The sequence below is a fragment of the Lissotriton vulgaris genome, chromosome 8 (assembly GCF_964263255.1).
Source record: "Lissotriton vulgaris chromosome 8, aLisVul1.2, whole genome shotgun sequence".
Classification (NCBI taxonomy): Eukaryota; Metazoa; Chordata; class Amphibia; order Caudata; family Salamandridae; genus Lissotriton; species Lissotriton vulgaris.
The window spans coordinates 821,782,815-821,806,136 of NC_141696.1; the positions used below are offsets into that span (position 1 = coordinate 821,782,815).

At 43.3% G+C, this 23,322-nt stretch overlaps 1 protein-coding gene across 1 annotated transcript in view; it reads right to left on the bottom strand.

The window, feature by feature from the left end:
• NPAS2 (neuronal PAS domain protein 2) overlaps positions 1-23,322 on the bottom strand; it is a 492,166-nt gene that overhangs the window by 223,354 nt on the left and 245,490 nt on the right. The window contains exon 5 of the mRNA XM_086933390.1: positions 5,706-5,795. Coding sequence (XP_086789516.1) covers positions 5,706-5,795 — 90 coding nt within the window. The remainder of the gene's footprint in view (positions 1-5,705; positions 5,796-23,322) is intronic.

The following is a 23,322-nucleotide window of genomic DNA, read 5'->3' on the forward strand; positions in this document are numbered from 1 at the left end:
TGAAGATGCCAGTTTTGGATGATCTATTTTCAAGTCCACCCTGACTTAGAATAAACAACGCTCTCCAAGCCCCTGAACTATCTAGTCTTGCCAACACCTTCTTGAAAACAGCAAGGAATCTGGTGGAGGTATGGGATGCAAATTTCAACTACAAAGAACATTACACGACAGTGGTCTGCTCGGCTTATTTTGCCTGGGTCGACTAAATTGAACATTAAAGGAGCACTTATCAACTCAAAGTTGGACTACATCAATGCTATACTGGACAGTCTGTGCAAAGGACACGTCGAACAATAACATTTCATTGAAAATATGGAAGCTTGGCTAGCCTTAAGATTGTGCATGATTGATAACATTTGGGCTGATGGCCAGTTTCTTTATTGGATATCAGTAGCCAGTAAAGCAGAATGTCCCAAACTATCAGCTGGGAAAATTGTGATGACTTTGGCCAGAACATTTGTTGAGATCAGACAGCCAGATGCTACAGTGAATCCCAAATACCAGTGACCAGAAGAGAATAAACATAAAAGTGGGAAGCGTTTATAGCATTCTTGTTCTGCTCTCATGCATCTTCACATGGATGGAAATCAAGATGGCTCATTATAATTTGTAAATATGATTGCTTTAAACTGAGGCAGGTGACTAAATGCAATTTAATTTCTAGTGTGCACCAAAACAAATATATATATATTTTAACAGAGCTAAAAGGCATGTTCACAACTCACCCTTCCTGAAAGATCTCAAGTGGCTCCCAATTGAAGCTTGCTGCTACTTCAAAACTGCCTGTCTCATCCACAAAGTCCTTCACATTGGTAAACCAGTCTACCTGGCAGCCAAACTCACCAAGGCAGGCCAGGCAAGAAACCTGAGGGCACCAACAACCTACTTCTCCTACCCCCAAAGAGACTTAAACAAAAAGCCTTGGCTCGCTCATTCTCGGGCAATGCCCCCAAAATCTGGAACTCCCTACCAGCAGATCTCAGAACCAACCCCTCCTTCATGACATTCAAGAGAAAACTAAAAGATCTACTCCTCGCTCGGCACCTTTAACCCCCTGAACAATATACCAAATCTCTTCTTTAGCAGCCTACAATCAAGTAACTCTCAACTCTATTATCTGCCTTACAGACGGCAGCCTGTTTTGTTTTGTCTGTCTGTTTCTTTTATTGCCTGTGTACATGTTGTAAAATGCTCAGATACCCACGGATCCTGCCAGCGCTATATAAAACTCTTTAAATAATAAATAAATAAATAAAACAATTAACTGAAAAAACCAAAGGTTAAAGTGATATTAAAGTTAGGTGAAAATTTCAGTGTCACTATTACGTTTAAATAAAAAAAAACATTAAAATCCACCTGTTAGATCTGTTAGATTTATCTCTAGCAACTATAACTCTAATATAAGGTAACTGTAACTCACACCCCACCATGCACAGTCTTGTTATCAATTATGCTATTTCAAATGTTGCAGTGATGTTATCAATAATGCTATAGAACATGCCATGAGTGATGTAGTATGTGGGGTAATTAGATGTCTATTGCGAGGGCGCAAGTTAAAGTTACCTAAGGGCATGAGTTATAGCTACTATAGATAACTATAACTGGTGAATTTAAGTGGTTGTTGAGTTTAACGCCTGACTACAATGCCCTTTGTTTTTTTCCAGTTAACTTCTATGTTTTTTTAACGTGAAATAATATTTTATTATCACAAGTAAAGCCATCCCCTTGCCTGGAGGCGGTGCACACTAGGGGTTTGGCCGCAGGCAGAGAAGGCTTGTCTGCTTCCACTGGGTGGGAACTTTGCAAATGCTCCAGCCAGTGGGGGATCAGACATCTGTTTCCCTGCCTGCACTTTTGTAGGCAGGTAAACTCACATTGCTCTCACCTGACGGAACCAAACCAAAAACAATGCTAACTCCCACAGCGCCCAGGCGGAGTGCATGCAGGGAGCCAGAGAGGTTTCTGAGGATAGTGACCCCGGGGTCTTTACAGGGCTTGGGGAGGGGTGGTCACATGCCCCTCCCCTAAATAAAATATTGTGCCCCACCCGGCCCTCATGGCAGGGAGAAGGGGTTTTGTAGAAGCGTGCAAGCCAGCGCTTATTTTTTTAAACTTTTGCCACAGATTTGTGGATCCTCTGTGAATTTGCAGCAATGTATAAAAAAAAATCTTTTTGGCCCCCCGACCAGGCCTAGGGGGTTAGGGTATTCCACTCTGCCCCCTTATGTATATTCTTACCTTTTTTGTCGGACTCTGGACTGAGTTCCAAGTCTTAAGATGAATTCTGGAACAGTCTTGTTGATGTGGTGGCACCCAATCGGATCAAGCATGAGATCTGTCCGGTCCACGGAGCTTTAGAGGTGTGATATATGTCCAAAGTGTTTGAGCCTTAATTACACAACAACTACTGAACAGATTTACACCAAATCACAAAAAGCATTTATTCTAGACTAAGATCTAGCTTGCTGCAAAATTTGGTGTCATTCCGTTCAGGAGTTTGGCCTGTAGCTGTGTTTAAAGTTAGTACGGAAAAATGAATGGGAAAAACGCATCTTGGGACCTCCCCCTTTTTCTTGGACCCCACTTGACGGATCACCCTGAAACTTACCAGGATGGATTGTATTAGAAGGATTTGTGGAGATTATTCATGAGGCGTCAAAGAAATACGCCAACCAAAAAATGCTTTCCTCTGGAAGCACAATCCTTACTTTACCTACCCAGTATAGAGAAATAAATCAACACAATGCTGCTGAGAATTGGAAAAGTGAGAGTGCGACTTCATTTCGGGATCCTGTGGGTGACATAGGATTGGAGAGGAAATATATAAATATAGTGAGCAAGGCGGGAGTAGCCGCCGAAACGCGTCTGAGCAGATGCTGATTTAAGAAATAAAAACCCTTGAACTAAGATACACGGAGTCAGCGCCTTCTTTGATGGTCAAGATTGGTTTGGTAGCAATATATGTATATGTATATATATACATATATATATCAGCTCGGAAATTCTTCCCCACCAGGAAAGGAATGGCCGCACTAGCGTGGTCGTTGTGATTCAAAATGAGTTTATTGCTGCAAACAAATCATTCAGGACGCGTTTCGGCATACGCTCCTTCTTCCTGCTGTATAATGTACAAACTAAATAAGCGCCATTTTATTTAAAATCCTCACATTGTCTCCGGCACTGACATCAACATAGAACGCGGACTTCTCCGTCACCATTATTTTAGGTGCCATGATGGAACATGCAATTTTATAATATTCCTCATACTTCTCTCAATCGAAAAGCAGGAAAAAGTTCATCTGAGTTTAAACATAATAACATAATAAACACTTTTTGTTACATAATTGAGCCCTGAATGGGCTATGATCATACTCATGATTTCAGAACTACCAATACCTACAGTATTCACTACCATCCTAAACAATTTAGTATTTAGCGCCTAATCTCATCAATCAATATAGTGCAGTCTCAGACATCAAGAAATAATATATGTAAGATTTAAATAAATGAGTTATTAAATGCAACACTACTCCATGGATTCTCTTATTACAGCCCAATACCATCGGAATATTAGCAGCATAACATCAAATCCCTTGTAGGTAGACACCCGTTCAACCTAAATGTATGGAAAGTTCTTCTTCCGTATTAAGACCAAACGGAATTACAGTCCGTAGGCCAACTATATATCTGGACTCGAGCCTAAGCAGTTTCAACTCGCGGTTACCACCGCGTTCACTGCTTGGAATGTGGTCAATGTCGACAAATTTCAAGAGATTACGAAAGCTATTATGAAACTGGGAAAAATGCCTGGCTACTGGACACGAGGGGTCCCTGTTCTCAATTACCCAAGCATGTTCCAGAATTCTGCATTTCATGGGATGTATAGTACTGCCTACATATCTTTTAGCACAAGGGCATACTAGGCAGTACACGCAGTAGGGGGTATTACAGGTTAAAAACGTATTAATTGTTTTTACTCCCCTCATGTCCGGGATCTTGGATGTTAGCACTTTAGAGCTGTTTTTATAAGCATTGCATTTTGAACAAGGAAAGAACCCAGTAAGTTTACTTATCCTTTGGACAAAAGGAACTGGCTCATAGTGACTTTTCACGAGGGAGCCCTTTAGGGATCTGCTCCGTCTGAATGTGATCTGCGGAAATTTGGGTAAGTCCCCCTCTATCACTTGGTCTGTTTTCAGGATATGCCAGTTACGGCATAAGATTTTCCTTAAAATCCCTGCCTCATTTGAAAATGCTGTAATAAATCTGCAACACTCTTCACCATGTTCAACAGGTTTCTCCCTTTCTTTTAGTAGGCATCTTCGTTGTATTTTGTCTACCTTTGCTAACGTCTTTGTTAGTAAATCAGAGCTATAGCCCCTGTCCTGTAATGCTCAGCTTGATATTTTGGCCCCTTCCGTAGGATAAACAGGTCATCAATATACCTGCGCAGGATACGATGCAATTGACCCACTTTCTGTACTTGTCTGCCCAGGCCACCTGCTTTTGCCACCAGCCAACAAATAAATTCGCATAGCTGGGGGCGAAGCAGGTGCCCATCGCGGTGCCCCGTATCTGGCGATAATACTGCTTTTCAAAAAGGAAAATATTATTAGTCAAAACAAACTTTGCAAATTCTATCAGCATTTCATTGTGTTCTGACAGCTGAATTGACCTTCCCTTGAGAAAATATTGTAGAGCTTGTAGGCCCTTGTCATGCTCTATTGCAGTGTACAAACTAGTTATATCTAGTAATATATATATATATATATATATATATATATATATATATATATATATATATATATATATATATATATATATATATATATGGGAATACGCCGACAAACTCATAATCAGGCCCACTGTGGAGTACATTATGTATTGTGTTCGATAAATAGCACCCATTACGAGTCTTTCTCCTAAAATGGGGAATAAATTATGGAAAATTTGCATGTCTGGAATGTTTTTTTCCCCAGGATAAATATCGGCAGGTTTGACCTGCTGAAATTTATCTGGGCAATGGGGTATACCACACATATTGAAATTTAATGGGCTATTTGTCATGAGGCAACACAAAAAGATGATGGACGGAATGCTGTCAAACATATACGTCCAGTACAGAGATCTGAGCCTAAATCCCTTGTTTTTATGCTCACCATGCCATTCCAAAATTGGACCCAGCCATATGCCAATCAGTCTCATGGGAACAGTCCAGCCTTAACTGCAAGGCCAGGTCCTCCCTGGACTGGAAACAAGCATCCTGGGACCGGTTTGGGGTAATCACCCATCATCAGCCAAGCTAGCTTGAATCCAATAGCATAGTGAGCAGGGGACCCAAGTCTAGGCCGACACCACCAATCTCGATGCTTGTTTCTGGTCCAGGGAGGATCTGGCCTGGCAGTTCAGTCTGGACTGTTCCCACGCGGAACTGGGTCAAGATTAATTTGCATATGGCTGGGTCCAAACTGGGGTGGCCTGGTGAGCAAAAGAACGATGGATTTAACCCAGATCTGTGACCGCGGGTGATGTTTGAAAAGTTTCACTACTCCGTCCATCTTCTTATTGCGTTACTTGTAATGAGGGCCTGTGTGACCATGAGTTAATTTCAAATGCAGTTTTCCTCTTCCACCAATGGTTCAAGGCAATATTTTGACTATGTAACCACAACTTCTACGTCACAAGAAGATATTTGAGTTACTCACCGGTAAATGACCAAGAAGGGCTGTGATGTTGTCAGAGACAAATACAATGCTCCCATCTGTAGTAACTGCTATGACAAAACCGTCTAAAGCCTGTGGAAACAAATAAATCATAAACGTATTTCAGTGTACTGATATTAGGAAATGATTACAAAAATTCGACAACCACTTGCATCTTACATGTTGAAGCCATCAGGGATGGGGTTATTGTAGAGGAAGCATGGAAGACACATTGAAAAAGAACAAAAATACTGAAAATTGCCAAGCTACTTTTTAGATGTGAATATGAAAATAGTTATGTTATTGATTAGAGGTATTGTGCCTATGTTTAATGCTTTATAAATATCGGCAGTCACTCACTTACTCATTTACTCACAATCATAGCAATTCAGCCAATATGGTTGGTCAGCACAGTTGTGTTTTTGGTGGAAGTGATTGATTTATTAACTGATTTTGCACACTAAGGCAACATATTTGTATTGCCTGAAGGTCCGAAGCCCTAGTTTAAACCAACATTTAAAAAATCAGGAAGCATTTTAAGAGTAAAAGAAATCCAGTGTTTACCAATCTGAACAGATGGTTTAGCCCCAAGAGATTGCCTTGCTTTTTTGAGAGGGCCTGAAAATTACAAGGGCAGGACGTGAATTCTAGTTGCTTAGTGCCAGATGTGCGTAGGAAATCATTTGCGATTTCCAAATAGTGTATCTTTGTGATTCACAATTTGATAATCACCAATGTACAAATGTGTCTTTGACACATTTTGTGATGCCCAGCGGGTCGCAAATAGACTTACCTCATTAATATTCACGAGGTAGGTCTCGGTTTGCAACCGACAGGGAATCACAAAAATCACAGGGATAGTGGCCTGCTCGACTCAGCAGACCAGCTTGTCTTTGATTGTTTTCAATAAAGCAATGTTTTTTAAAATGCAGCCCATTTTCCTTAAAGGAAAACAGGATGTGTTTAAATTTTTTTTTTTTAAGTTTTCTTTAAATTTTGTAGTAATAGCTAGCGGTCCATGGGACCACTGCCTGTTCTTAAAAAATGTTCTTACAAACATTCACAGGAGAACCCCTTCCCATTTGCAAATGGGTTACCACCTACTTGAAGTAGGTGGAAAAGCAAAACATTCACACATACCACTTCAATTCGGTATTAGGAACGAACGCCCTAAACACACCCCTTCCTAACACCAAATCGCAAACCCAATTTGCGATTCTGTAATAGGTTACCGAATCACAGATTGGGCTTTTGTACATTGAAAAATGCCTTTTTTTGTTCACAAACGACCCGATTATGTGAATCAGGCAATTGCGAACGAAAAAAAGCATCTGGCCCTTACTTCTTCCTGTAAGTATATCAGAGTGAACTTGTCCTGACATTTAGAGCCTTGCTGCCTCATTAACAGGTGTTGTATTAAACTACAGGAGTATGACCCATAAACCATGTTGAGAATAGGGTAGGTAGATGAGAATAAACAAACAATATCTCAACTGGTATTATTCTAGAAGGCAGTTAGACATGTATGCATCAAGCATTACGTGAACAAAGACAAGGAGACTCAAGTAATGATTTTAGAAATGTGCTCATGGCAACAGGTGGGCAGAAACAAGGCATCTGCCGTAAATTGAATGGTTTACTGCCCTACCAAGGGTTCCCATGCCTCATTCTGAGATGGAAGAACTGTTGGGTGATGGAGCGTTAGCCAGCTCTCCCATCAGAACCCCTTAGCTGATGGCCTATCCACCACAGGACTGCTGACATTAGTCATTATCAAAATTAAACCCTAGATTTCTGGCAAAATCTACCAGAACAGGTGGGGGGTTCAGCTCTGATGGCCACCAAAGCTGAGAAGGTGGCAGGCCGGTTGGTTGAAAAACAGAACCTCTGTTTTCTCTGTGTTCAACTTTAAGCAATTAAGTCATCCAGGCCAAGATGTTATTCAGGCATTGCCTAAAGTTGACAAAGGCCACCTCCGAGTTTTCTTTGAACGAGAACACCAGCTGGGTGTCATCAGTGTAGGAAATCACTTTCACTGTCTCAACCAAGGTCGCAAGAGGGGTAAGATGTACATTAAACAGCAAGGGGCTCAGTGCCGATTCTTGAGGTAGCCCGCATACAAGAGGCTTCTGGGAGGAAACATAAGGGCGCAGAAATACTCGTGAGCACCGTTCCTTTTAAGGCACGCGTGCACCTTGCGTGACGTCAGCGCGCACTGCAGGGTGTGGAGCGCGCACACTGCCAGGACGTTGTGCGAGGGTCGCGCCGCCGCTTTTACGAAGTGAGCGGCGCGAAAATCAGGCACTTTTGAATGCGGTGCAGAGGAGTCGTCACGACTGACGAGTGCAGGTAAGGTAGCCTGGGCTTCCACATATTGTATCAAGTAATTGCAATCCTTGAAAATTGTGAACACTAACTCCTTCTTCATCACTGAAAACCTTTCTTCTAAACTCTACTCCTGCCTCTGCCGACTGAGTATAATCCAGTCTGTAAATATTTACGGGCAGTTTCCCAGTGTCGCTTAGCTGATGCAATGTTTGCCATCTACTGCAATGGGGAGGCAGGGAGGTAAGAAAAGACAACGAGAGTTAAAATGGCGTAGTGTGGTAACACTGCAACTTCCTACTGGGAATCTCCCATATGGCGCTAAAACCTGCAGCCGGAGCACCCTATCTCTTGTCAAAAAAGGCAAAAAGCTCTTCACATGTATACTTGGTCCAGAAGCGTCTTGGGTGTGTGAAGGTTTGCTGATGGTTGGTGAAAACCTGTGCAACTTGAAGATTTGTAACATAGCAACACATGATCTTGTATTGATTTACAAAACTACTTCTTAGAGTGTTTCATATATTTCAGAACGCATGCTGGGGTTTAGAGTGTTACATATAGATGAAATGTATGAAAAATAGTATTTTCTACTGCAATTTAAATATAAATGTACTATAATATAAGAAAAAAGCAAATGCGTACAAAACTGTAATGCATTTCTATGTATGAAACAGAATGAATGGTCAATGAACAACTGGGAGATAACTACGTCTTTCCAGATCTGACATAGGTTGGCCGTCCCTGGCATACTGTGGTCGTTCTAGACAAGGTTTTAGTCTTGGCATAAGGTGGCCATTCTTCGCATATTATGGGTGTTCTTGCCATTATTTCAGAACTAGCATAAGGAGGCCTTCATTGGCAAATCATGTGTGTTATAGTGGCCCCAGCATACGATGCCCCTTTGGCATATTGTGGGTTTCTTAGGAACAGTGGTGGACCTGACATGCAGTGGTATCTTTGGCATAGTGTGACCATTTTAAGGATTATAGTTGCACTCAATATGGAATCCTTCCTAAGCATATACTTAGCATCCTAATTGTAAATTGTAAATTGATACTTGTTTAGCGCACTACTCACCCGCAAGGGTCTCAAGGCGCTTGTACGAATACCGCTGTGGAACCCATTCTGGCTTTCCCTGTGAGGCGTCCACTCCTGGGCACCCCCAAGATGGAGGCCAGGTATCCTTAGCGTTGTGGGGGCCGTTGTGGAGATTAAGCAAGCTATTGCCCAGAGTTGCAGAGTGGGACTCCATGATTGGAATAGGCACAGAGGCGAGAAGATCAGGTCCGTGGAATTTTTGAGCCCAAGACCCACTGAGGCGGGGAATTCTAGGCAATAAGCTACCCTTGCCATATTTCACAATCTATGTGCTGGCCACTAATGCATATTTTGTCATTAGGTTGATATTACTGTGATATGGTGGCTACCATAAGCATATGATGGGCATGTCTGACACATGATTGCGAGTTGAGGCCACCTGAAATAGTTTCTGTCTATGTGGGGTAATAGGTTGGTTGATAGCTTTATTTCGATATGCAAATATCATAAAAGCATTACAAAAAAGTATATAAAAACAGCACATCGTAAAAGACTGTACATTTAAAAGCAAGGCAGATAAAAACTGGCAATTTAGTCAGAAATAAGTTAATTAAAAGTGGATTAAATTGATATGGACAGTCTTTTTAAGCGGATCAACCATGCCCATTTTAAAAATTTGGATACAGCACAAACTATGGGAGAGGATGTATCTGTTAATAAAATACGTAAGGCCACCATATGCTGGCGAGTACCCAATTGTCTACATAGGGGTTTAAGCCAGTGGGATCTTGGGCGGGCGTAGTCAGGACATTCAAAAAGGAAATGGGCCACGGGTTCGGGCCTGGTTGTACATAGGGCGCAGTGGCGTGATGCCTGCGCGGGCATATTCCATCTTGAGAGGAGGTCAGCTAGAGGTAAAGTGCCTAGTCTAAGTTTGATATAAAGTGCCCGGTCCACAGAGATTGTGATTATGTCCAGGTAAGGCTCAAAAGCAACAACGTCTTTTATTTTCAGGTAAGCTGCGGTGGAATTGCAGTGGCGCGGGTTGTTGATGAGCTTGGCAGAGACCCATTCCCAGTATAGTTGTTTTAGGGTCGCCTTCGGCGGGGCAGAGTGTGTGGACCAGCAAGACCCCAGACCTAGGTCCTCCAGGAGATTTTTAATGTCCCTAAGCCATTTAATCTTGTGCCAGCCACCCAAACCCATCACCTCTGACAACCCGTCTGCATAAGTTTTTAGTTCAGGAACCCTCCAGAGACGAGCCCAAAGGAGAAGAGGCCGGAGGCGAGCCTGGTCCTTGATTTCTTTGCAGCCCACATCCAGAAGCACCGGAACTGTTGGGGTGCTCATCGGGATGGCCAGGAGGTCCTTCAGGAATTTGTTCTCGGCCTTTGTCAAAACCTCCATGTTACCAAGGCCCCATAGCTCAGCCCCGTAGAGAGATGCCGTTACAGCTCTGACTTTGTAAATGTCAATTATTGGAGCTACGCATTGTTTGGATGAATTGTTGTACTCGTTCAGCAAAGCTCCCCCCACCCTTTTGTGGCTGATGGTCATTTTGTTGATATGGGGAGTCCAGCTCATGACATCGCTCATACGGATCCCCAAATAGTCAAATTCTGATACTCTTTCAAGGGGAATAGAGTTCAGTATAGGAGGGCGGCCAAGCTTACGGGGGGGGGGGGGGTGCATGATTAGATATTTGGTTTTGTCCACATTGATGACAAGTCCTCTTTTTGTGCAAACGTCCTGGAAGGCCCTGGGGAGTTTTGGAGATAAGGAGGGTGTCGTCGGCAAACAACAGGGTTGGGATCCTTACGCCCCCCAATGAGGGAGCGTCTGCTGGTTCACCAAGCAGGTGCTCTACCACCCCATTCACGTACAGGGAGAATAGGGTGGGAGCTAATACACAACCCTGCCGGACGCCCCTAACAACCGGGATCCTGTCGGTCTTTTCCCCGTTCTGTCCCCATCGCACCTGAGCAAAGTTGGCATTGTGTAGTTTGATGAGGAGCATTAAGATGTAGGGGGGCATCCCAAGACCATACAAGACCCTCCAGAGTTCCTCCCTAGGAACCAGGTCAAAGGCAGTCTTCAGGTCTATAAAGGCCAAGTAAAGACTGCCTTTGCCCAGCTCCACCACCTTCCAGTAAAGTAGCAGGAGTCTAAAGACTTGCTCAATAGTTCCTGTACCGGAACGAAAGCCAGCTTGCAGGTCGGACAATATGTGGTTTTCATCCACCCACTGAAGAATCCTCCCTAAAATTGCTTTTCCCGCCACCTTCTGGGTTGAGTCAATGAGGCTTATTGGCCTGTAATTCTCCGGTTGATCCCGACAGCCCTTTTTAAAAATTGGGACTACCTCTGCCCCTTTCCAAGACTCAGGCACAGATCCTCCCTCTATAATAGCATTAAGAAGGGCGGAGATCAACACCCCCCATTCGCCCGGATAGGCTCGAAGAAGATCCCCTGGCAACCCATCCGGACCAGCTGCTTTTAGTGGTGTTAAAGATTTGATCAGGTTCGTAACCTCCCGTGCAGAAAAGAGGTCAGTACCTCTGTCCAAAGAGAATGGGGGAATGGGTCATTGAGTATACCTTCTACGGCAGAATATAGGGCCTTAAAATGGTTAAACCACGCCTGGGCCGTGATACTGCAGGTCCTCAAGGTGTCATCTGGACGATTTCTACTGCCCACCAGGTCCCAGAAACCTTTGGCGTCTCTCCCTCGACTTGCGGCCAAGAGGTCCTGCCAAAAGCTATCCTCCCATTCCTTTTTGGCAGTTTTGAAGCAATGTGAGTATAACCTTCTGGCCTCCCTGGTCCTAATTTGTGACTTAGATTTTACTGCTTCAACGAGCAGTGTCTTTGCTTCCCTACATTTACGGTTAAACCAGGCCTGTCTGGCCCGGGGACGTAATTTCTTCCCGTTGAGACTAGATGGGCCAATAAAAAGGTTACTTAAAGCCTGGGTTAAATTACAAAACCTGTCGGACACCTCCACCGGCCCACCCTCAGGAGAGTCAAGATTATCTAAGGCTGCGGCTAGGAGCTGCGTTATGGAGGATATTTTCTCGACTGATAGCGTCAGCTTGGCCCACTTTAGCCGTATACCACAGTTTGAGACAGATGACTGGTCCGGGACAGTGGCACATGGGGGCCGGCCCCCTAAACCTTCTAGCCACCAAGGAGACAAGGCAAGCGAGAGCAGATTGTGATCGCTCTCAACGGAAGGTATAATCTCCATATCTTTTACCGAGCTCCATAGGTGGGCGTCAAGCAAAATGTAGTCAATTCTTGACGTGTGGTTGGGCCTATTATATGTATGTGCTCCCACTTTATCAGAACTAGTCCTGCCATTGAGGGCCCTCAGGTCAAACTCCATTGTTAGGGAATTAACCTGGAGTGCCACTTCTGTCCATCTTTTAATAGTGCTAAGCTCTAGAGCCGGTATCCCCCTCCTAAAGTCATCATCCTTCTGGTCTTGGGTGACTTCTGAGCCAAGGGGCTCAAACGTGCAGTTGAGGTTGCCCGCTACCAGGGTACAAGACTTGTAGGGGGAGGATCGAAGCAGACCCTCAAGACGGGCTATAGTGGGGGATTCTCTACCCCCCTTAGTACCTCGTGCATAAATATTAAAGATGTTAAGAATAACACGTCCCTTGGGGCTTTTTAAGATGATATTAAGGAGGTCCGGGCATTTTGTTTGGTGCTCCTCCACCCTACAATTAAGCGAGGAAGCTACCCAAACAAGGAGGCCACCCGAGGGACGTCCCCTGCCAGTCTCTGAGTAGACAGCGGGTATATGATGGGATGAGTACCCTACCTTGTGTAAGGGCTCCCTACTCCAGGTTTCCTGAAACAAACATATGGAGTGCTCCTCCACAAGTGCATTCCAGTCGGGCAAGGCCAGCTTCCTGTCAATACCAGCCACATTCCAGCTGAGAACCCTAATAGATGGGTCCGTCACAGCTGCAATGCTACTGGGCTCGACGGTGCCGTCCGAGTCCACCTCTACCAAGGGAGGATAGACAATGGCAGGCTCGATTAGGTCCCTCCCCTCACCTGTTTCCCGTGTGTCTACTAGGGCAACCTGCTCCCCTAGAGGAGTTGGGGGGTCAATCCACTTTACAGAAGGATAGGACTGTTCATCAGATGTTCGGACCACCCGAGCCTCCACAAGGGAGTCAAGGAGTCAGTACCCCCTGGGACCCCAGCTCGACCTTGGCGATACCGCATGCGGCTGGACTAGAGTTGTTGCTAAATGCCATTGGCCGCAGGCACTATTTTGGGAGGTGTACACGGGGGGTTGGCCTGAGCAGTTCATGACCGGCCGCGGGTAGAAGTATGTTAAATCAACCGCTTCAACACCAGGACCAGCCGTGGCCTGCCCCAAACTGCATATTGAGTGGGCAGCTCTCACGTCTTGAAAGTTGACCACCACACAGTCACCCTCGAACAGTTTTTTCCCCTGTCCAATCCATCCCACCCTGAGCACGCCAAGAATCAAGCCATCCACTCTGTCTATGTGGGGTAATAATGCATGCACTTAAGTGATGGGAAGTATACCCTTCACCCTCTTCTAGAGATCACAAACATTCTCTTTGCTTGTTTATACAGTAAAATTCTTGCTTAGTTATTTATGCCCCACCTCTTTAAAAGTTGCTCAGACAAACCTTGGGAGGTTAAACATGTTTAGCAAACCATGAAAATGTTGGCCTGGTTAAGCAGGCCCTCTTCAGAATGGGTTTAAAACCAGGCTCCCATACAAGGAATAAGCAATTAGCCACATGCTGCACTCGTTCAAGGGCTGTTTTGGATTCCCATACCTTCACCGGGCAAGGGAGCAGATTTCATGAAGGTACAATCCTTGTAAGCTTGGTGTATTTAAAACTGGGTTAAAAAAGTAAGGATGGGGATTGTTGCTTCCTACCTTAATCTTGCCAGAGATGGGAAAGTCCAAGGATTTTTCTTTTGTTGTAGTTGCTATATCTGAGCGTTTCAGAGTTCCTCACCACTTTTATCTTCGAACTATGACTGTCTGCTCATCTTATGCAGCAGGGTAATGAGGCAACTAAGTGTGCCAATGGTAACATCTGTTTGGTGCCCTCAGTAAATGACTAAATTCTTCTGCAGGCTCAAGTACTGGCAAACAGGGAAAGTCTGATTAGAACGAACATTGCCATCGTGATGACACGTGCCACAAGAGATTCACTGATGTGCATACTAACCTTCTGTCATCTCTGTTTTTCTTACAAATGCACTGTTACACCTCCCCCTCTAGGTTAGCCTCCAGATTTTTTTTTAGCATCGGTAGACAAGAGCCTTTTTGTAAGCCGCTGTTCCGGTGGTTCAGTTTCTTCAATGTCCTTGTTGATCTTTCACCATCCTAACTTCAGCGGCTCTAATTATTTGTCAATAGCCTCTGGCATTTAGATGAGTCATTTCATTAGATGATATCCTGCCTACCACTTCCTAGCAAAGGATTTGCTCATATCTCAAAGGATTCAGGGAAGATGATTTCCAAGCATCTTAGATGGAAGGTTGTCCTTAGCAGCTGGAGTGGATTTTGCAAGATCCCGATTCATCATCACATATCCACCATAAACATTTGACCCATTGAAGACTTTTGCCTTTCTAGTCATCTTCTTTCTTGATATAAGCCTGCTACACCTTTCCATATATACCTTGACAGAAGCACTGACTGATGCCCTCTGACCCTTCTACATCCCTTGTCATCCTTTAAGTGAGTCTAAGCCAAATGACGTGCTGCACATACATGTTGACCAGATGAATGATACGTATCTTGCCAAACTGTTTTAAACCTAGAAAACCCTATTTAGTCTCCTTTATAACAGAGTGGATTATTTGCACATGGTTAGGCTTTTTTCTTATCTTCCAGGCAGTAATATGATCTTAAACTCTGAATGTGTCTACCCATTGGGTGATGGGGTCCTGCACTGGGACACTTTATTGTGGCTATCACTCCAATTGAACACCCTTTTTGTCATTAATGCTCTGATAACACTAGAGTTCTTCCTAAGAATCCTTCAAGTACAGACTTCCTTTAGAATGCTTAAGCAGATGAGAATACATCCCTAACCAGCTCTGTTGTTTCACTTTCTCCACACTGTTGGGGTCTAGTACAATATGCAGCCCCTCCCCTGCACCACGTCACCGCTCGGCAGCACTCCCACCACCGACCGCTACTGATATGCTGGTTTCCTTGTTCATGCCATCCCAGGACTGATGGTCCTTACTTAGCCACATATAACCTACTCCTTAAAGGAAAAGGAAAACCACCTAAAACCCAATGTGTCGCTTCATTTGCCAGTATAGCTTTCAGGGCTTATGTCAGGCAGTGAGAGGTGTGTGCCAATTTTCTCTATCATTTTGTTCCTCCATAGTTCCTCATTGACTATTGTGAAAAGTGATCCAGAATCTGCATATATTTTAATGCATACTCCTCCTACAGACATATTGCCTTCAGGCTTTCCTACGGTACTCTTCTCATCAATGTTCGGGACATATTTATCTACCACTTTCTCTCTATCTCTTTCGCTCTCTCTCTTTCTCTGTCTTTCTTTCTCTCTCTTTCTCTCTCTCTCTCTCTATCTTTTCTCCACTCGCTCACAGTATCTAGGGACTGAATCTTGATAGGTGAATAAAACTACTCCAGCTAGATGATCCAGAGACAAGCCTTTAAAGATTTTAGTGTTTCAAATTGCTAGTTTGTAAACTGTACTTTGCCTGCAGTCACATTTCTCAGTTAGACATGCATTTTTCAGCATTTGAGCTGTAAAAGTGGTGAAGCGTCCTGAATTCAGGTAGAATAACAAACAGTGGGAGAGAGAAAGAAAGAAAACGAAGTTCATACATCAGGCAGTGTATTTCCAAAAGAGATTTCACTTTAGGGGGAAGAAAGCCTATTGACTCCCACTGCCTGTTCATACTGAAAGATTCCAGACAAGCATGAATCCCTGGTTCCCTCACCCATGAGTAGTAAGACAGTATAAAACTATTGTGTCAAAGTCCTTTTTGCGTAACATGACTGTAGGCCTCTCACTTTGAGGGTCGTTCTGTTTGTTGTGCCAGTTCTAAAACTTTAGAACTACACTATAAGTTTTATGGAGGCAGTGCACGTAGCAAAGTTTCAGAAACATTGGCACATGATGTAGCATCCAGACTCCACCTGACTCATTATTCTCCTGACAACCCAGACCATCTATCATTGGCTGCCAACACAAATGTCACAGAAATTCTAATTGCACAAGCATGTGCCTCAGGCTGGACCAAGGTTTCAGATTGCTTATGTGTGACATTTTCATAATTTCAATGGTCTTATGAATGACTAGCATTCAATGGCTAAGGGTGACATTTTCTGGTGAACAAAAGCAAAGCAATTAAGATGCGGAAAATATGTAAAAATCTATGCAAGTAAAATAAGATTGAAGGTTATTCATGGAAATGCAGCTCTTTTGGTACTTAATAGCTCACTGTTCTATATTAGGATTTAAACTTATAAACTGCAAGTAACAAAATGAGCTTTCTGACAGAAGCAGTGATGCACTGACCTATTTACATTGCAAGTAACTTGTGATCTGCATGGTTCACCAGCTTTTCATCAGGCATTTTAACCTCCTCGGCTACTTAATGATGAGTCAACTTTCAGTAGACAAAACTTAGATCTCTCTGCAGCAGGTCCATCATTCTTCAGTTATCTTCACATATTTATGGTTGCCTGAAAATTGCTTTAACGTAGTTATCATATTTTTTGCACGCCACTGCATCATCTTCAGGTGGGATCTTTTGATGGATTGTGTGCTGCTCAGTCTTCCTGTGGATTACCTTGTTCACCCACCCCAACCATTTGCACAGTTTGTATTTTGTGTTACACTTTCTGTGATGCAGCTTTTCCCTGGGATTCAGATTTATAGACCAGATTCAGATAATGGATGCTAGTAATGGAACACATGGGCACACCCCTGTTTGTCCTAGACTGGAACCCCAGGTACTTATTTGGTCATTTTCCTATTGGGACCTCTAGACCTGTCCCATTCATAGTTTGTAATTCTCCGAGCGTTTGCTGACTAACTTGTCTGCAATTGCAGGTTTCCAGTCTGTAAGGTAATTGGATTTGAGTGGTCAGGTGCGAGTACCCACAAAGACAAGGTAATTCTGTTTACGTTCCTCGATGAGTTGGGGGTTGCTGGGTAAATAGATTCACAATCTGCACCCCTTTTCTAGGTTCGTGAGACTGTATTACGAATACAATTGCACAGGCAGACGTGAGTACAGGCAGAATGAACAGGTAATTGTTTGGTAGAGTTAAACTGTGGCGCATCTTGAACATTGTAGTAGAATATACTTACCCATGTTTCCTTCTGTTGCAGGTTTCGCAGCCAGAACCCCATACATTTAAACAGGCGTACGTGAGTTCAAGCAGAAGAGGTAATTGTTTGGTTGCGTTAAACTGTGGCGCATCTTGAACATTGTAGTATAATATACTTACCCATTTTTCCTTCTGTTGCAGGTTTCGCAGCCAGAACCCCATACATTTAAACAGGTGTGCGTGAGTTCAAGCAGAAAAGGTAATTGCTTGATTGAGTTAAACTGTGGCGCATCTTGAACATTGTAGTATAATATACTTACCCATGTTTTCTTCTGTTGCAAGTTTCGCAGCCAGAACCCCATACATTTAAGCACGCATACGTGAGTTCAGGCAGAAGAGGTAATTGTTTGGTTGAGTTAAACTGTGGTACATCTTGAACATTGTAGTATAATCTACTTACCCATGTTTCCTTCTGTTGCAGGTTTCGCAGCCAGAACCCCATACATTTAAACAGGCGTACGTGAGTTCAAGCAGAAGAGGTAATTGTTTGGTTGCGTTAAACTGTGGTGTATCTTGAACATTGTGGTATGATATACTAACCCATGTTTTCTTCTGTTGCAGGTTTTGCATCCAGAACCCCACACATTTAAGCAGGCGTACATGAGTTCAGGCAGAAGAGGTAATTGTTTGGTTGAGTTAAACTGTGGTGCATCTTGAGCATTGTAGTAGAATATACTTACCCATGTTCCTTCTGTTGCAGGTTTCGCAGCCAGAACCCCATACATTTAAACAGCAGAACCGCATACATTTAAACAGGCGTACGTAAGTTCAAGTAGAAAAGGTAATTGTTTGGTTGCGTTAAACCGTGGTGTATCTTGAACATTGTGGTATAATATACTTACCCATGTTTTCTTCTGTTGCAGGTATCGCACCCAGAACCCCACACATTTAAGCAGGCGTACGTAAGTTCAAGCAGAAGAGGTAATTGTTTGGTTGCGAGGTATCGCACCTAGAAACTCACACATTTAAGCAGGTGTACGTGAGTTCAAGCAGAAGATGTAATTGTTTGGTTGCGTTAAACTGTGGTGTATCTTGAACATTGTAGTATAATATACTTACCCATGTTTTCTTCTGTTGCAGGTATCGCACCCAGAACCCCACACATTTAAGCAGGCGTACGTGAGTTCAAGCAGAAGAGGTAATTGTTTGGTTGCGTTAATCTGTGGTGTATCTTAAACATTGTAGTATAATATACTTACCCATGTTTTCTTCTGTTGCAGGTTTCGCAGACAGAACCCCACACATTTAAGCAGGCGTACATGAGTTCACGCAGAAGAGATAATTGTTTGGTTGAGTTAAACTGTGGTGCATCTTGTACATTGTAGTATAACAGATTGCATTCATGAGCTAGGCGTCAACGTAAGCCATGTTCCCTTATTTTGCAGGTTTTGTGGCACAGCAGGTTCAAACCGGCGGTTACGAAAATGTTCAAGCGCAAAGATGTACCTTTGGGAGAGTGCAGTGCTTCACCACAAAGGAAGAAATGTTGCCTTGTATTCAAGGAAGAGTGGATGAAGGAAATTGTGGAGGCTGAGACACAGAAGTCACGAAGCAAGGTTCGCATGCAACTAGGGGGAACTATTTCAATACAGTCCAGACATGGGCTTGATTTGCAAAGCATGTGCCGAAGCCAAGATTGTTGGTGACTTTTCCACAGGGAAGAAATGGAGTGATGGCTGGAAACTGGACTACATGATACGCCATCTTCTTAGCAAAGTACACTAGTCTGCCATGGTGATATTGAAAAACAGAAGTGCTGATGCCAGGTTTGGTTATGGAGTGCGGGCAATACTGACAGAAACTGCCACTGACAAAGCAAATAGAATGGAAGTAGATGAACGCCAAAGATCTATGCCTGAGGAGATAAAGATTCTCATCAACAACGTGTTGCTGGCAGTCAAGATGAATACTTCAATGTTATCTGTACAAGACATCCATGACCACCTAGCTTTGTATGTGAAGATACCAGACAGCTGGAGGAGCAAGAACTATGCCTTTGAGTTCCTTGAGGCCATCAATAGCATGATACACTGTGAAGCTATGGCAGAACTTCGGCAAGCTTTGTATCACACCGTGATAATTGATGAGAGCACAGATATTTCTGTTACAAAAATGCTCATCCTGTACTTCAAGTTCCGACCTGTAACATCAACAGAGCACAAAACGCAGTTTGGGCGCATAGTGAAGCTGACTAGTTGTAATGCTGAAGCTATCACTACTGCAGTGAAATAATTCTACACTGCCAATGAACTGTACCTCATGAAAATGGTCATGTTCACATCCAATGGTGCGTCTGTGATGCTGGGTAAGAATAATGGTGTTGCTACTCGCCTTAAACAATCCATTCCTCATCTAGTTGAGCAGCATTGTGTCGCCTATCAAGAAGATTTGGGAGTTGATGATGCCTGGAAGAGGGTTCCAATGATTAAAGAGATGGAGACATTATTGAGGACTGTGTACACTGTGTTCTCCAGATCTCCTGCAAGGAAGTCCAAGCTGGATGAAATTGCATTGGTCACTGAATGTGAAGTTGTCTCTTTTCGACCACTGAATGAAGTCCGGTGGCTTTCAAGGCATTTTGCTGTTGGTGCACTCATTTGTAATTACGAGACTGTTCTTAAGTACTTTGAGCATGAGAAAGTTAAGGAGAATGATCCAATTGCTAATTATTGTTATAAAAAGCTATCGGACTCCAACTACCATATTTCCCTTGCAGTACCTAATGACATTCTGGGTGAATTTGCACCTTTGTGCAAACTATTCCCAAACAATTCTTTGACTACTGTTGAAGCTGTACAGTATGCAAGAGCAAAGATTGGGCAAATTAAGCAACAGTATTTGGGGGACACTGTCTTTTGGAGCAGCAATGTAAGAGATCTGATGGTGTTGTACCAGGAAAGGCAAGAGTTTGACAGTGGGCCTATTTTGTCTTTTGTTTCCCTTCTTTGTGAGCACATGCAAAAAAGGTTCCATGAAGATGAGCTGAAAGAATGAGCAAGTTTTGAAATCCAGGCAATATCAACACAATCCCATTTTGATTTTGGGACTGAGATATACTAAGACTTGTTGAAAAGTATAAAAATGTCTTGGCCCTGGGTGATTGTGAAACACTAGAAGATGTTGTTCGACAATACAGAGACTATAAATATGTGGTGGCAGAACATGTACAGGGTGGGTTATTTACCACCTTTCAAGACATGGTGAATTTCACTGTACACAATGCTGCTCAGTATAGTGTGGTGTCTCAGCTTGTTGATGTCTGCGCAACGTTTCAAGCATCTAGTGCAGATTGTGAACGAGGATTCAGCCTCATGAATACTATCAAGAGTAAATTGCAGAATAGACTAGAGCAGAAGCATTTGGATATGCTGATGAGGACAAAGGCCTACCTCCTGAATGGAAAAGTTGACCTAGACCGAGTTTATCAGCACTGGAAAAATGGCAAGGATCGCTGTGAGAAGCAACCTTGTCACCAATCTAGTGATGCAACTGGACGTGTTTGAACAGCCCTCTCCCTTATTGTGTATATGTGATATTGTATAGGCTCGCAACATTTCCCCACCCAATGAACTGTGCTCCAGTTAAGAATATTTATTAAAATCTTATGATGGTATCACCATTGAAGTCTTGTGCTTTTTTAAACTTGAAGTGTACTTGCCAGTGTAACCAATTCATGTCATGGCGTGCTTATCCAATTTGCAAACTGCCCTTAAGACCCTTATTGTGGCGCTGTATGTGTGAAAATGCACCATCTTTTCACTTTTTAAAGTAAACATTTTGAGTGACATTTGGCGTCGCCCACACGCGCGGTTTGGTTCTTGGCACACATAGCCATGGTTGCAGTGCACAGAGACCCTCCACTGCCGCACACAGAGGAAAGAAATTAGAGGGAACATTGCTCGTGAGCGGTTCTCTAGGAACGACTGGAGCCAGGACAGCGTAGTTTCCAGGAGAATCGGATGGGCTATGGTGTCAAATGCTGCGGAAAGGTCTAGCAGCATCAGCATTGCTGAGCTGCCCTGGTCCATAGCCTCACACACGCTTTCCGCAACTTCCAGAAGTGCTGTCTCCGTGCTATATCCTGCTCTAAAGCTGGATTGAGAATCATGGAACCTATTGTTTGACTCAAGGAATTAAGAGAGTTGTTTCAGAACTTCCTGCTCAAGAATTTTAGCTGGTGCAGGCAAGAGGGAGATGGGCCTAAAGCTTTTGTATTTTGCGCAACTGCCCGCAGAACAGTTGTCAGTTCTCCACATTGGGGAAGAAATTCCTTTCTTGTGCTTACACCAGAATGATTTTCTTTAATAAAACATAATCTTAAGACTTGAAAGAAGAGCTTCCAAATATTTTTTGGTTAAGTGTAATGAGCAGTGTACATAGCATGCTGACGTCACACACACTGAATTTAAAGAGAAAGCAGTCAGCGCCATTAGGCTGCTGAACATTGATTTGTACTCAGGAGTATATCTAAGCCCCTGAGCACCAATCAAAGTGGGAAGGGTACCGTTCAAAAGGGGACAACTGTTGGAGCATGGTTCTACCAGGTGCCTTTACTCCCTAATGGATCACTGAGTGGAAATTGTTGCAGGAGGACGATCACTAAGCAGGAATCCACCCACTAGACAAGGAGGGGGAGTGCCCCCCTAAAAATGGGCAAGTGCCAGCACACATCAAGTAAATCTGCAAGTATGCAGCCCTGGGGAAGGTGATTAGGGGTGACTCCTATCTGCCCCCTAACGGGGCAGATAGCTTACACCTAGACAGGGAATTATTTTTTGGGAAGAGAAAAAATTAGGTGGGGTCCAGCCTGCCCCAGCTACGGACAGTAATCCCAGCCTTTATCAGCCACAACAGTCTTTCTAAACCTCCTGGGTGGGCAGATTGAGGTTTTTACCCCCAGTCTGCCCTCTCTAAGGTGCAAGAAAGTCTCTAGACACCATGGATTACAGTTAATTGGTGGGAGTAGTCTGTCCTGGTATTGACCTGATGACCACCCCTAAAGGCCTACCAGTCTTTCAGACCTCACAGGGGACAGCAGACTTAGGGTCTTATCTCTAATATTGCCCACAATGTGGCGAAAAACCCACTAGCCACCCAAAAACACACACACACACACATATAGGTTAAGTAAATCCAAATTCAGAGCTGTTCAAATAACCACTATTTCTAAAATCAGTATCTTGGGCAAATATGAAACAAAACATGCACAGGATCCTTCATGCCCATTTATCATTAATGATATTTTACCATATGAATTGATGCCTGGTCAATACACAATGAAAAATCATTAAAAGCTGCAGCTTGGTTGTTGGCTCTGGGTATTGTGTGTTTTTGCACAAACAACAAACACTAGATTTTCCTGTAACAGAAGTGAATAATAGACGTAGTGTTACTATACTTATGACAATTGCCCTTTGGGCCAAAAAATGATAGATGAAAATTTTTTCACCTATATCTGACCTTTTAAAATCTCTCTTATTCAATTTTGAGGTTTGGTGAAAAACAAGGCAATACAGCCAGAGAACAGTGGAAATAACTATGCAGCGCAGACATTACATGCAAGATTTAGCCGCTGATGTCCAGACTGCTAGTTATGACAAAGTATTGCAACGTCAAATCGCAAACAATGAACTAGAACAAACAAGAAAAAAAAAAAGGAATAAGAGTTAGACGTTCAGAGCGATTAAGTTTGCACAGAAATTTTGCCTCATGTAATGTATTGTATTGTATTGTATTGTATTTTATATAGTATTTTTTAAGCGCAACAAACACCCCACGGGTACCCTGGCGCTGCAATACGTAGACACGGACCAATGTTAATCAGGAGGGCGATGGATAGATTAGATGATACTCAGAGAGCAGAATC